General features: G+C 37.1%; 2 protein-coding genes and 1 long non-coding RNA gene across 4 annotated transcripts in view; 1 reads left to right on the top strand and 2 right to left on the bottom strand.

Moving 5' to 3' along the window:
- The window catches only part of LOC145496263 (uncharacterized), a 427,898-nt gene extending 421,564 nt beyond the window's left edge, over positions 1-6,334 (top strand). Inside the window, exons 14-15 of the long non-coding RNA XR_014050532.1 lie at positions 3,225-3,336; positions 4,306-6,334. This is a non-coding gene — a long non-coding RNA (uncharacterized LOC145496263). The remainder of the gene's footprint in view (positions 1-3,224; positions 3,337-4,305) is intronic.
- LOC145496256 (uncharacterized) overlaps positions 1-14,498 on the bottom strand; it is a 192,459-nt gene extending 177,961 nt beyond the window's left edge. The window contains exons 1-5 of one of the 2 annotated variants that reach the window (XM_081475953.1): positions 12,787-14,498; positions 11,343-11,378; positions 8,073-8,095; positions 7,457-7,504; positions 2,059-2,538 (exon numbers count right to left, since the gene is read on the bottom strand). In XM_081475953.1, coding sequence (XP_081332079.1) covers positions 2,374-2,538; positions 7,457-7,504; positions 8,073-8,095; positions 11,343-11,378; positions 12,787-12,940 — 426 coding nt within the window. In that variant the 5' untranslated portion in view covers positions 12,941-14,498 and the 3' untranslated portion in view covers positions 2,059-2,373. Of the gene's footprint in view, positions 1-2,058; positions 2,539-7,456; positions 7,505-8,072; positions 8,096-11,342; positions 11,379-12,786 lie in introns of those variants that run through there. The other variant, XM_081475954.1, reaches the window with a different exon arrangement.
- The window catches only part of LOC145496232 (uncharacterized), a 448,310-nt gene that overhangs the window by 282,742 nt on the left and 150,159 nt on the right, over positions 1-15,409 (bottom strand). The window lies entirely within an intron of this gene.

The raw sequence follows: 15,409 nt of genomic DNA, 5'->3' as shown, positions 1-15,409 counted from the left end.
CCATGATTTACTGAATGCCACAGTAAAAGCACATTCATCATCTTCACCATCCTCCATGCAGTTAACTTTTCCCTGTCCATCTTGTTTCTGTGTGTTCTTTTTCTTCTTCTCTTGTTTACTCTTTGTTCTGCAGACTGAGGCAAAATCTCCTGTCTTATGACACTTTGTACAGGTTTTAGATCTTGCTGGGATATATTTTTGCATCTGTCACTACCCCAGCACAAACACTTCGGTGTGCAAGGCCAGCTGTTTCTTGCACACTGGCAAGACGTACAATATTTCTTCTTACACTGGCAACCAAACTGCAAGAAAATCAGCCTTAAGTACGTAACTATAAAGTAAAAATGCTGTTGCCAAAGGTTCAAGATAGGAGGAAAAGGCGACTGTTGAGGCTGTACAGAAGGAATCTTTACAAATGGGGTTTTTAAACAATTTATGATAAATCTGTAAATGTTTCAGTGGATTTGGTGTAAAAGAAAAACTACGTTCCCAATAAAAGCACTGCTCATCTTGATCGGCCAATCTTCACTTTTTGGTCAACTTTCTTGACTAGTTCAATATATTTAGAAAATATTAATAAATAATTATTAAAAGGATTTTATCGAACGAAATCCATGCTTGAATCTAACAGTCTTAAGCCAACTGAGAGCTGGATATAAGCAAGCATTGGACATTACTCTGAGTCTATACATCACTTTTGACCAAACAAAATGATCTTGCGGTTTTGACTACAGCACCAGGAAGACATGTACAGATATATGTAACGTAAAACATGTAGGTAGGCCTGAGTAACAAACAGTTTCTTAACGTTGAACCGTTTCATTTTGCAAATATCACAACACGCTCCTGAATGGAAAGAGGCTTTATGGGCTTGTTCGAAAGCTAGTCTGCTCTCACATCACAAGTAGTTCCTTAATGAGCAATGCCTTATAACACCCTTTCATAATTTATTTTCCAAGTTCAGTGGCTCACAGCTACTTTGATTGGAGAATAAATTCAGCAAGCTGCTGGGGGCTCATCTGTTTCATCATGTCAACATCATCTGATAAAAATAACACATCTTTTTCATCAGTACTTGGTATATCAAAAGTCCACCTCTGCGCTTCTCCTCTTTCTTTATCCTTGCAAATTTTTGGCTTATTTTGGCTTTGATCAATTGGTCCTCTTCGCCCATGACCCATCGTTGTTTATACAAGTAGATCATGAATGTTAAACTGACGTTTCCTCGGTTTTGGACATCTTTTTTTCTGTATCGATAAACTGTCGTTTTACACAACATTTTGCCGCAGTTTGGGCATTTTTCTTTTGGCCGTTTTTTCTGTTTCTAACATTTTATAATGATATTTTTTATGAGTGTGAAGTGTGTGACATTGCGTAAACGTTTTACCACACGCTTCGCAAGGATAATCTTTGAACGACCACGCACTTGGGGACTTTTTAGACGTCTTACCCTCAATAGAAGGGTATTCTTTTCTCCTTCTTTCTTCATCTCTTCATCTCGGAGTGTCAGTTCTTCAAGATTCATTGACTCAGCAATTCTTTTGTGTATAACATATTCTCTTCGATTCGCGTTACCAGTGTCTCGCGTATGTTTAAAAATAGATTTTGTGGTGCGTGGGACGGTCAGTTAAAGATTATCATGGTGAATCTTGAGTCACAAATTTGCCGGTATTTGTGGACTGCAACACCTACTACTAAGCGACTTACTAAATAACTCAAGCATATTGAGATAATTAAGGTTACTGAATACCTTTAGAGGTGTCTCACATCCAAGCGATGTAGCGCATCCAGTTTAACTATAGAATATTTATTCAAGGCCCTATATCAAATTAAGGCTTATAAAGCTGGGTATCAAACTATACCAATAATTTAGAAATAAAATAAATTGTTGAATTTCTTAAGACCTCTAAATTTGAGCGTTCGAGTCACCTTTTAAAGGCTAAAACTGCAAGTCGAAGCAAATTTTGTCGTCTAAAAAGTATGTGGGATTTGCCATATTCAATTTCAGTGAAAAGTTACACATTTTCCAAACAGCATTGAAAAATTATGGACTGATCATAGAAAAATCGCTGTCGGAGAAAAATCTTTCAAAAAAATAATTTCGCAGTCATATCTATGTTGTTTATATGTCAAACTATCTACTGGCCAAATTTGAGGGCAAACAAACAAATTGGCTTTGACTTGTAGCTTTCAAAAGGGACCAAAAGGTGATTCGGATGCTCACATTTAGAGGAGGTGAAAAATCTCTCAATTTATTTTATTTTAAATACTTGGTTTAGTTTGATACCCAGCTCTTCAAGCTTTAATTTGATATAGAGGTTTAGGTATCTACAGTATAAGCAGACACGCAACATCGTTTGGTCGAGAAGTGCTTCAAGGTATAGGTAACCCTAAACTACAATACGTACTATACCGTACCTGGAATGATCTATTTTCACAACTCTCCTGGCCCCAGCAATCACATTTTGCTGTGCAAGGCCGTTTGGCCCTAACACATCTACAGGACACGCATCGTTTATTCCTACAGCGGCAACCAGTCTGCAAGAAAATCAACCTTAAGTATGTAACTATGACTTCAAAATGCTGTTGCCAAAGGTTCAAGATAGGAGGAAAATGTGACTGTTGAGGCTGTACAAAAGGAATCTTTGCAAATGGGGTTTAAATGGGTATTGCTTAGTGTGTAAATACAACACTAGGTCCTCATTACAAGTGAGGGAGGATGAGTCGCTGGTTTCACTTGGTGATGAGACTTTCTAATTAGCTGCCACTTTTTTGTGAACCATATTGCCATGTGGATTTGCTCTGTTAACTTGTCTTAGTACTTTCAGAAAATCTGCTGAAACCTGCCATCTTGTCCAACAGTCCTTAGGACACTTGAGAAAATGCCAAATGGTGACACATTATTTTAGTGAGAAGTCATTATTGAATTTTCCGAGCCCTTCTCCCCCCCAAAGTAATGTTAGAATAGTGGGCTACTTTAGCTGGATCAACATCACATTGTGTTGGGGATGGGGAGGAGAAGGTAAACAGAAGACCACATGTTGGCAATTTCACAGAGCAAGTTGTTTGACAAAAGTGCAAAAATTTATTTCAAAAATAAAACATTTTTGTGGCTATTTTGTACTTTTATCAGTATGCAGTGTAGTTAAAATCAGTATCTACAAACAAATCAGATTAATAGGTCTCACAAAGTCCAATTAAAAGCTTGGTGTGAAATATTTCAGGTTAGGATACCCTCCGTTGCGGTCTTGCCAGTTTTACATAAGCATCTTGTACATCAGAAGGTTGAAAAATTAGCGCCTGCTTGCAATAGCTGGCTCATCACATTCAACTGAGGTAAATGCAACTTTGCAGCTGCAGCTTATACACAGTTAAGCAGGTTAATTACTTGGGCTAGCTAAAAGCAATTGAATTTCCATATGAAAGCCCGAGTTATAAAATGCCAGCCGTTCTTCTTCATCGTCTTTGTCGTCGTCATATTTCATTGCCAAATCTCATAGGGGGTCATAGTCTTACGCGTTTCTAGCGTAGAGCGTGAAACTGAGGATGAAAAATGTGACAGTAGTCACTTGAAGGGATAGACGAGAAGGCCCTTCTTTCCTCTGTGACATTAATCGTCAAATTCGGGAGTCGGCAGAAACAAAATAAAGATTACTTTTTCTGATTCCAAAATAAGGCGAAAAAATTCAACATGCAGCACCCAGGACACATGATTCAGGATGAATCCACCTAACCACTACAAGGAATTGAACTAAAAGTAATTGAATTTTTGAAATCAAATACTGCGAGCCTGAGTATATGTGAAACAGCGTCGCCTAAAGCATAAAATGAAAGCTAATGGCAAGGAAACTCGAATGGAAATAAGTGCAAGCAAACCGGGATGTAACTAATTGCTAGCAAACATAAGTGGTTTAACCATATATAGTGTGCTAACGTGGACATGCATTGTTAATTTATATAAAAGGTCGTGAAATGTCACGAGAGGAAGAAGGGCTTTCTCTCGATCTTCGTGAACAATGTAATACACATAATGCTGTGTTTTGTGCTTGAAAGCCTGCCAAATAAGAAGGCTCACGCTCGTACTCGTTCTCATGAGATAATAAATAATCAGCTATGTACCATTTCAAACTATGCAAACACTGACAAAAAGCTATGGTTACTGACTTACAAAGAAACTTTAAAGATGAGGCAAACAACAGGCATTTGGATAAAGAGGTTACTCAATGAAGCAAGTTAAATAGTAGATATCTAAACGTAATTCTTGTGTCAAAATATCCTGACTTTGTTTTTTTCATGCTCAATCAGCTTGCTTCTAAAGCACGATTTGATATTGCGGTACGGAGCCTGAGCTAAACCAGGTGACCGGACCAGGTGAGGTAATGGCCGGACCAGAAATAGAAAAATGGCCCCGCACGTGGTTTGGCTAGGAGAAAATACTGTTGCATTGCAGAGCCAAGACACAACAAAGAAGGACAACAGGTAAGGATGAGGAATTGCCCTGCCCTTAAAGTATCTGTTTTTTGAAGATTTAAGGGTAACAAAAAGTGTTGTGGCCAGGCCAGACTAGGACAAAAATTAACACAGTGACTGGTTGTCTCTGAATATGGAGACCCTTGATAACAGAGAATCATTTTGAAGAGGAGCAGTCCCCTATATAGGGCCTTTGTAGCCAGAGCAAAGCAGGCAGGTTTTTACTAGTGGCAGTGACACTGTGAAGTTTAGCGTTACATTCCTTGTTTAATTTGATTGTAATTGTTGTCTGTGTTTTAAGGATATCCCGTTCACGTTTCACGAATTTTGCATTTACATTGCTTGAGTGGCTATCTGCACTCATTAAAACAAAAGTATTAATTATTTTGCATAAGACGCATGTCAAAAAGGATCCATTGAAGCCATAGTCAAGTTCACTACCGCGTGAAATTGAAACAGATAGGTCTGTTGATATGCTGAGTTGTAAAAACTTGTTTGAGCTTCTTTTCTTGGAGTTATTTCAATTCTTTACCTTAGAAGATTTTGTGGCAATGTATGAAATTAAAAAAGTCGGAAATAATAAAAAGTAACAATTAACAATTAAATAAATTAGTGAGATATAAGTCCCTCACAGAAAATTCTCTCGATGGAACAGATTTTACGGGCCACCTGTAATTTTTTCCAAGCAAGTAGAATAAGGAACCTGCTTTGATTTGGTTGTTTTTATTTACTTAACTGTAATATAACAGAGAACATTTGACAAGTTCAAAGTTAGTTAATATTAGCCTTATCACTTTAGGTCCGTAAATGGTTCAGCTTCTGAAGGTTAACTATTTTGAAAAAGGAAACATTTTTAAACAAAATTTAGTCCCAAGTAAAGTTCAAGAGATGCCCCACAAACTGTGGAAAGGACATGTTAATACAACATTTGGTAAGTCCATACGAGGATGTTAAATATGTGTCAAATTTCAAGCCTCATGACTGCTGCTGAAGGCCCTGTGGCCGAATTTTCAAGTTTTGCAAATTTTGAAGAAACGAAAAGGAAATCAAACCTTTTGATATCATTTCCGAAAATAGTTCACCAAAAGGGTTCTCATGGCCAAATAAGAAAAAATCCGTTATTTCGCTTCTGTTGGCCGATTCTCGATATTTGCGGATTTACGCTCTCAAACCTTTAAGCACAACATCGCTGAGTTTTTACTAGCGATATATTCCTAGTGTTTTTTGTTAATTTTTTTTTCAACTTCTTGTAATAAGATAATGTGAGTTAGTTTTTAGCATTTGCTATTTTATCTTTTCACTTTTAACTATTATTTTGATTTTTTGTTTGACAACCTCCTGAAAGCCGATTTAAGTGACGCTCTTAAAAGATTTTTAATTATTATCATACCATCATTAAATTAAAGGCCCAACTAGGAATATAATGCCTTCATTTAGTTATGTTTTGCTGTGCAAAGTGTTCTGTCAGTCGGTGAGCAGTACAAATAACAGCAATAATGGCAAAAAAGAATAACAATAGTCATTTCTACGCTTCGTGTATCCACGACAAAAAAAAAAAACAGTGCTTGCCCCTGCCCTAAATCCTTGTTACATGCCCTTTTCCTTTTGCCCATCTTCTCGCTCCACCTAAGGTAATGCCTGCAAAATGTGACAGGGGAATAGACGAGGAACTCTTACAAGTCGCCGTAAGCTCAAAGAACATTATATCGTTGTACTTTTGTAATTGTGTTAGCCGTGTTATGTTAGCCGTTTCTTCTTTATTCAGTTTTATTCGTTTCATAAGGTTAGTATCAGTATAATTGTGTTTTGCCCCTTAGTATTGGGTATTTGCTTAACTTATAATCTTTCTCTTAGTCTTAATATTGGCTATTTTGGAATTCGCTTTGCTTTGTTGAAATTTCTATTTATTCAATTTGCTCTTTCCGTATTTAGCGTGTTAATCACTTAAAAACACTTACAAAAGCCAACAGCATCTAATTAGCCAAAAATAACCTGTTGACCTATTATTTGGTTGATGTATTACTCGAAATTACAAAAAGGCGTGATTTAAAATAATAGGTTGTTCCTTTTTACTTCCGAAATTTTCGTGATATTTATTTTACTTCCAAAGTTTTCATGATATTTATTTTCAGTAATAGCAGTTGTTTTGGCTTATCACCGTAGCTAATTGCTTAAGAGTTCCGCGCTTGCGCATTTCTAGAAAGTGTTACATTTTGTCAGTAGTTAATTTAGTTTTTCGATTACTTTGCTAAATAAGTTCCGCGCCGAACTCATGCTGTTGTTTACTTCAATAGGATTAACTAACAACCTGTTGGTTGCTGATTCATCGCGTTTTAAGTATGAATACAGTTGTTGACACATCTAGTTGTTTAATTAATGTTTAGTTACTTAATTTGTAAAAGAGTGTGATTGAGCAGCAGAAAACCGCTAGTTAACACTTCAGAATTTATTAGCTATTCACTAGTTTTAATTTCGTTTGGTACTTTTCAATTTCGTGTAATTTTAGTTGTAACTTTCTCCGCCAAGCAACGAACACTTTTAACAATGAACTCGGAAAGTTAAGTTTTAATTTTTATTTGGTTGCGCTATCCTCAAAAGACTTTGTATGCTGTTATGATTACTTTTCACATCCTAGTGTTAGCACACGTATTATACTTTTTTAACAATAGACGCGTGTACGAATCATATAAGTGACCACATTTGTAAAGGTTTTTTGATTACGTTCTACCTATGAATAAACTGCTGTTGGAACCAAGCTGACTTGTTGCTGTTGCTGTCCGTCCAGTTTGTGGTTAGATCCCGGCACCCAAGAGTGTAACGGCTCTTCCTTGCAAGCGAGTGCCCCATTTGAGTCTAATTTTCCCCCGCAAGTATCGTCGCAGTTGTCTCGTCATCACGCATTCAGTGACTAACCGTTCCCCATACACTCAGATAGGAAAAACCTACCGTTACAAAAATATAACTTTCAAATGTGTTAGGTACATACTTCTTTTTCCTCTTGCTTGCTGCTTCTTTTCAGCTTCACACGTTTAATCTGAAGTTAATAGATTCTATTAGATTGTTGTTTCACTTACTCAGTCCTATAGTTACTTGGGCCTTAAAACTTTTTAGCTAACTTAAAAGTGAAACAATGTTTCATAAAGAAATTCCTAGTAACCCTATTATAGTAAAGATTAGGATTTTGAGTTCAACAAAATATATCAACATGTTTGCACAGTGCTGCAATATTGTAAAATATCCCACAGCTTGTGACTTGGTTGTTCAGTTGATTCACAAGCCTTTGAGGAGTGTGCATAAAACAAAAAAGTACAAATCAGGAGTGAAATACTGAAAATACACCGATCAAAAATATTGCACCTATGATATGAAAAATGTATCTCATATTTGTATTTATTCCACTGTGAAGGAGGCAGGTGGACGGAATAGTCAAACTCATGAACTGGGAGATATTGCTATGAAGTACCACCATTCTTTCGGAGACTTATGTTAAGGGACAATCCTACGACAAACAGTGTAAGTATTATTATTGAAAGGAAAATAAGCTATGTGAAAAAGGGTAAAATCTGTATTGTACATGAATAATCATTACTTTTAGCTCTCACCTCTTCTCTGGGCGATGCAGTTGCTAAAAAAAAAGAATAAATGGAAAACTGTGTTATTATTTATTTTTTACGAAGAATATCCTTTTTAGAGAGACAGAATAACAGAGTAATACTTTCAGAAGTTTTACTGGTGCTCAGTCTTTTAAGATCAGAGTAATGGGACACAATGGTCAATTAAAAAAAAATACACTTAAAGTTTTTATATGCATAATTTGAATGTGTAAAGTCCAGCTTGTAAATACAAGGATTCAATAAAAGTATTTGTTACACTGGAACGTACATGTGTATCCCAAGTCAGGATACAAGTGTGAATTACAATTGTAGCCTTACAATATTGTAAAATCCGCTTGAATGCACGTGTATTTTAACAAATGCAAATTTTAATATCTCTGCTGCCCTTTCAAAATCTGCAGGCCTATTTAAAATTCCAATAGGTGGATGAAAGCATCCACAGGGAGAAGAAACTTCTCTTAAAATTCCCTTGGATTTTCGATCTCAAAAAAAACCAACTTTCCTTAAAATTCCCAGGTTGGCAGATAACTTGACATCTCAGGAGCTTGTGGAGTTCCTCTTCACTAAAAGAAGACATGTTTTGACACTCCAAATACATGTGTTTCAGAAGTCTTACTCAATCATTGCAAATTCAATGCGACTTGTATTTTGCAGTTGTGATTTACGAGTTGGACTCTCGTAAAAATAAAAGTAGGACTCTTGTAAAAGTTTAATTAAATTTGATTCTTATCATGTTTTACTCATGTAGTGATACACCTGTAATTACAAGTTTGGACACTTGCAACGATTTTTAATAAACTCGTTTTTCTCTGCGCTTGTAAATACGATGGTGTGACTTGTTGATTAGATGACTTACGAAAAAGTTTTATTAAATTGACCCCAGGTCTGATGTTCAGCGTTTGTTATTTTTATAGTTCTGTAATGCAAATTTGTGGAGCCACAATAGCCTTATTATTAGCGTGCTCGTCCCCAGATCAAGCGGTCCGGGTTTGAGCCCAGGCCGGGGACATTGTGTTTTGTTGTTGGGCAAGACACTTAGCTCTCACAGTGCCTCTCTCCACCTAGGAGTATAAATGGGTACCGGCGAATTGTTGGGAAAACCTAACAACTTCCATGAGAGTGACCTGCCATGGATTAGCATCCCGTCCAGGGGGAGTAGAAATACTCCTAGTCGCTTCATGCTACACAAACTGGGATAAGCTCTGGCAGCTATGAGCCAGTCGGCTCCAAGGCTTCACTTAATCCAAATTTGTCCATTGTTTATAGAGTGACTGGTCCATAGGCAAACAGCTAGTTTTCTTTTCCTCCAACCTCAATGTTTCCTTTGTTTTTGTCTTGGTGATCATTAAGAGCAGCTTCACGAAATATCAGACTATCGAATTTCTTCAAACTCGCCCAGAATGAAGCTCTATGGGCACTAGTTACAGAAATATTGTTTTAAGTTCGATAAATCAAAAATTATTTTTTTACGCAATTTTTTTCGTTTTGATTGCAAAACAGGTATAAGTCGAGTTTTGAAAGTGTTGACGGGCCAGCACGACTCCTGCAGTTTGCAAGGTTGTATAGCCTTTATAGCTTAGCTTTGACAAGGATGTCTTTTTACTGGGGATTTTCCTTTGCGATATGATAGAAGGGGTGGCTCCTTGAAGATATTTCTTAATTGTGGTTGATTCTGTATCAAGTGCCATTTCCCCATGAGTGTTTCTTTTATGTCGGGCAACGCCGGGTGGTATTGTGTGACAAAGGGTAGAATTTTCTTTTGTGCGGTTCTGTTCTCATTTGTCAGCGATGTTTTTTCCAAAAATTTGACTTCTGAGCAATGTTTTTCTACTGTTGCTGCTGGGTAACCTCTATTCTTAATGCGTATGGCAAAATTTCTAATGTTTTCCTCGAAGATAAGTTGTGAGGAATTTGTTCTCAGAAGCCTTAATGCTTCCCCTTTAATAAAGCCTTTCGTGACACCTGGCGGGTGACACGAATAAAAATTCGTGTATTGAAAGGTCTCTGAAGGTTTGAAATGTGTTCACACATCAAGTATAGATTCCTTGAGGAATCTGTCACCTTTGTACACTACAGTGTCCAAGAAAGTCGTCACTATTTATATTCTATGTAGAGATCTGCGGAAGGATAACTTCATGCTTAAATTAGAAATGACTCTTCATTTCCTTTCAGGCATCACATCTATCCGTCACGCAAACCTGACTTATACCTGACTTATTGACTTATGCCTGTTTTGCCTTTCCGCCTAGCTCATTAAAATTAAATGTGGACTTCGCACCAAACTCGGACCCAAATTTTAATTTAAGCATAGCAAAGTAAAGCCAATAGCCAGCAGCGGAAAACTATGGCGAAAATATTGTGAACCCATGTGAAGTGTTTGTTTCTTATGTGAACTCGTAATAGTCTCGACACCACATCGTCTCTGTCTTTCACGGCCTATGTTTCGCAAAGTACCGTTTCGTTTCATTTCGCAAAGTACCATAAGCCGATGTAAACCATAACAATTTTTATCTTAGAAATTGCGCAATTTTCCATACTTTTGTGATTCCGTCCGCAAATTTAGATACGCTGTAATGCAAGCCTTCCTTGCATGATCTATATAAAAATTATTTTCCATGTGTGGAATTTAATAAGGTCTAAGACAACCAAAGAATTATTTGCATCACCTTGCTTGTTTTAACTTTTTTGCTGTAAAACGTCGATCCAAAACAGTTTTGTCCAGCGTACTAAATGAGTCTTTAGATTCGCTTCTACTTGTTCAAAGTCAATTACGGATGGACATTGACATTGCTTTTGATTCTCTGTTGTTTATGCCAACAGCTTGTTTTCTCGTGTTGAGTTGGACATTCAAGGAACCCTATTTCGATCATTACATGTTTAGTTTTGCCATCAAAATAGTTTTTGTGCATGTAGAAAGTGTGTTATAGTTGATTTTTCCTATATTCTCAACTCTTTGCGTTGTACATTTGTATGGTTTGGCTTAGCATGGCTCCCAGCGATGTGTGAGAAGTGTGGTTTTCAGCTGGCTGAGGAACGAATTACGAGAAATGTATCAAAAAAATTATAGACAAGCAACCTTATAAAAGATGATATATTTGAATGGTGGAGAAATATATGAAGAAATGATTGATCATTGCAGTTATACACAGCTTAACAGCTGCACAGCTGCTTTTGTTGAGTATATAACTGCAATGATTAACCAGGTCTTCAAAAATATTTTATGTTAAATATCAGGATTATGCTAGTTTTGAAACTCACAGCATTCCAAATCTTCATGGCTGTCCACAATATCATCTACAGGATCAAAAAATCCATGTAAGTGCAAACGAAAAAGGAAGAACTCTGTCTTTAATTTGTAATGTAAGGAACACCATTTACAGGTGTAAGCAGCACAGCGTTTGAGTTTTATAACAAATAAGTATAATTTCCAGAGAAAAATTTAATAATTAAATATTCCGATTGTTAGAAATGGTCGGCTCATTTACACTTTCATCATATTCATCATGCTACATGACATATCTAAACATTGCTACTAAGCTATACAATTTTTAACATGTAGGCAAGTTAACGTGGCTGACCAAATGATAAATTAAGTTCTCATATGTTTTCTTTTTTACAAGTATTTCTTTATTTTGTAGCTTTAAAAATTAGACGAAACAATTTGTTCCAAGTTAGTCCCAGGCTCAAGGAACATTGCTTAAATTTACAAAGGCAAAGTCAAGGTAAATATTTACGTGCATTTGCCTCGCCTTTGGGCAAAAATGGTTAGGTAGTAATACTTCGATTACGCGATCCTCAGGCTGGTAATAATAGTGTCAAAAATATCTACAAAAATACTTTTCCTGTTCCAGTAGCTGTGATTTCCCTGACAATGTTGTTTCAAATCATCCAAAACATCATTGATCTATTTTAGCCCTCAGAGTTAGCCCAGGTCTCGGCTATCATTTGGAGCAAGTCAATTTCTAGTCGTCTGTTTCTTTAGTGGCAAATATTGCATATGCAATGGCTCAATAAAAAATCACCGATCAACAACACGCTGCAAACTATGGTGATTTGAAAATAACAGGAATATCACGTACGTAATGAATGGCATTCCCTTCATTTGATTATTGCAGGATGTATTCGCTCCTGTTAATTAATGGCCTGTTTTGCATCGAGTATGAGTATTTTTTTTTGCTTACTCACCGTTGCAGTCATTTATTAACACCAGCAGATTTGTTAAACTCTCTCCACAAAAGAGTATACATGGGTACCGGCGAATTGTTACGGAAACCTACCAAATTGCAGGAGAGTGACCTGCAATGGACTAGCATCCCAAACAGGTGGATTAGAGATACTCCTAGCCGCTTCATGCTACACAAACTGGGATGAGCTCCAGCAGCTACGAGCCAGTCGGCTCCAAGGCTTCACTTAATGCAAATTTGTCCATTGTTTATACAGTGACTGGTCCACACGGAAACAGCTAGTTTTCTTTTCCTTCAACCTCAATGTTTCCTTTGTTTTTGTCTTGGGGATCATTGAGATTCTCAGAAAAACAAATCCCCTTCCCTCTGGACCAGTAATTAAGTTTGAAATGTTCACTGGCTCTTGGGCAATAATTGTCAAGTAGCAATGCCTCAGGAGACGCCAAGCATCCTTGACCTTTCCATATGGGAGTTCTCTGCAGGGTTACACTAGTCTTTAAACTGACCCAAGAGATTACCTTGTTCTAATGGATTAAATTCCAAACGTTGGCAAATGACAGGATCATCCGTGTTTTCTACGAGATTGAAAATCCATGTAAGTACAAACAAACAAAAAAAAGAGCTCTGTCTGTTACTTGGGTGGAATGCTTTCCACAGGTATAAATAGCACATTGTGAGAGTAATATTACAAATGAGTATAATTTCCAGAGGTAAATTCGATAATTAAATATTCTGATTGATCCCAATTGCGGCTTATTAAACAACAGATTTAACTGTACCACATGTAGGTGGTGGATATGACATTTTTAAACATTAATCTTGTTTCAATGGAACTTCATTCTGAGATTATGCAACATTATTGCATTATTATTGCATTATATTGCATAATCTCATATAGTCATTGGCCAGGTTGAAGTCTTGAGGATTTTATGAAACTTGGGAATCATATTCCTGAATAGAGTTAAGACGAAACGTGCACTAACGTAGCGCCAGTCGTGGCACATGATGAACTATCGAAATTTTTCATATTCCTCCCAGAGATAGCCAATGGTAAGCATAGAAATGTGGTGGGTGTTTTTTTCTTGAAACATTGTTTTAAGCCCGTCAAAAAATCACAAATTCCGACGGTTCAATGTTTATAGAGTGACTGGTCCATAGGGAAACAGCTAGTTTTGTTTTCCTCCAACCTTAATGTTTCCTTTGTTTTCGTCTTGGGGATCACTAAGACTCAGAAAAACAAATCTCCTCTCCTCTGGACCAGTAATTAAGTTTAAAATGTTTACTGGCTGTTAGGCAATAATTGCATCACACAGAATGCTGTGACACATCCGGGACTCAAATGTAAAGTGCGTGCAAAATTCAAATTCAATTAGGCTGCCGATGGTTAAAGAATAAAGAAAATGAGCAGAAAATGGCCGACTACGCATGCTTTTTTAGAGTTTACGTGCTTCATACTTGTGTTTCATAGTGGTTATCATATGGCTGTTGTAGATGAGACATTGATGGAATAAAGGAGGCATTTTTTGAAATGTTACGAAAAGTGGATTTAGTCGTTTTCTTTCCCTGAATTTGGTGCATTTGAGGGAAAATATTATATGAGGAAATATTTGGAGGAAGAATTTTACTCCTTTAAAGTGCCCTACTTAATGGTTATCATACGGCTTTGAATGCATGTTGTTCCGGGAAGCTTTATGCCAAGTTTTAACGGAAAATGATATTTCAAAGTGGTCGTTCTGTCCAACTCTCGAACACTCCTAACGATCTTTCAGCCTTCGTTCGCCTCGGAGACTAGAAAAACAATAGAGCAAAACTCTTTTGAATTTGCCGGTAGAATATTAACATATGCCAAGCTCTGCCTCCACAAACAATAGGACACACGCCAACGCTATAAGGCATTGAAATTGAGAGGTGATAAAATGTATCACTTAACCATTGTATTTAAAGTAACGCTTTGCGTGAGTTGCAATAAACGCAAATTTTCAGTATGTCATCTGTGCAAGAAATGCAGCGCGTTGATCGGGAGCTCATTAAATCCCTGGTCAACCCCGCTTTCTTGCACACGTCCACTCCACTACAAGGCTACGACCCAATGTTTTATCTCCTTTGCAGCCGTTATGCTGTTTTTTTTTTGAATAATCAAGAAAATTCAGCCAAGTACATAACAACACGAGTGTGAAATGAGTGATCCACACATCGCACTACTCAGAATTAATCTACAATCAGGCTAATTTTTTTTTCTTTTTGCGCTCTATATTTTCTTGACATGGAGGCAAATACCATGTTCGAGACAAAAAGTAAATGATCGTGGAATAAATTCATCTGATCACAGGTAAGCCCGCTGCTTTTGATAACCTGCTACGTGTATTGGCTGTTTTGTTTTGTTTTGTTCTGTTTTGTGTGTATCTCCAGCAAGCCGCATTTCGCACTTAAAAAGTTAAAAAAAAGGAAAAAAAGAAAAAACGCCTTTATCGCAGGTTAAGCTCTTCAAAACCGCCTGTTGAACGTGGAACTATTTCGATAATTCAGAAAACGTTTCTACCAACGGGAGTTGGTTAACTTCTAAGTCAAATAAAGATGTCGCTGCACACGGATTTGCAAAACACTTCGTGAAGAGTGCGGCCCCCCTTTAATTAGTGGGCTGTTGTTAACTGTATTGCACCTTGGGATTTATTTTACATATTCAACCGTTTTATTGACAGCACCTCAAATCTACGAAGAGACTCAAGTATTCCCAAAGCTAAATCGTTGACCAATCACCGCCAACTAGTTCTAGACATGCAAATTGTTATGCTGCGGGTTAATAATCTGAGAACTGTAAGTACATTTGGCGAAAGACAATGGCATTCTGGGCCATGGTCAAGTAGTAATACCTCAGGAGACGCCAAGCATCCTCGACCTTTCCATATGGGATTTCTCCTCAGGAAAAAAGTACCTGTTAAACATCATGGTTACACTAGTCTTTAAACTGACCCAAGAGATTACCTTCATCTAATCCACTAGAGTCCAAATCTTGGCAAATGCCACGGTCTTCTGTGTTTCCTACAAGATTGAAAATCCATGTAAGTACAAACAAAAATAAGAACTCTGTCTGTTACTTGGATGGAATGTTTTCTACAGGTATAAATAGCACATTGTAAGAGT

The sequence above is a fragment of the Orbicella franksi genome, chromosome 8 (genome assembly GCF_964199315.1).
Source record: "Orbicella franksi chromosome 8, jaOrbFran1.1, whole genome shotgun sequence".
In the NCBI taxonomy this organism is placed as follows: domain Eukaryota; kingdom Metazoa; phylum Cnidaria; class Anthozoa; order Scleractinia; family Merulinidae; genus Orbicella; species Orbicella franksi.
Note: the sequence above shows the minus strand (reverse complement) of the source record. Positions and strands in the feature narration are given on the sequence as shown.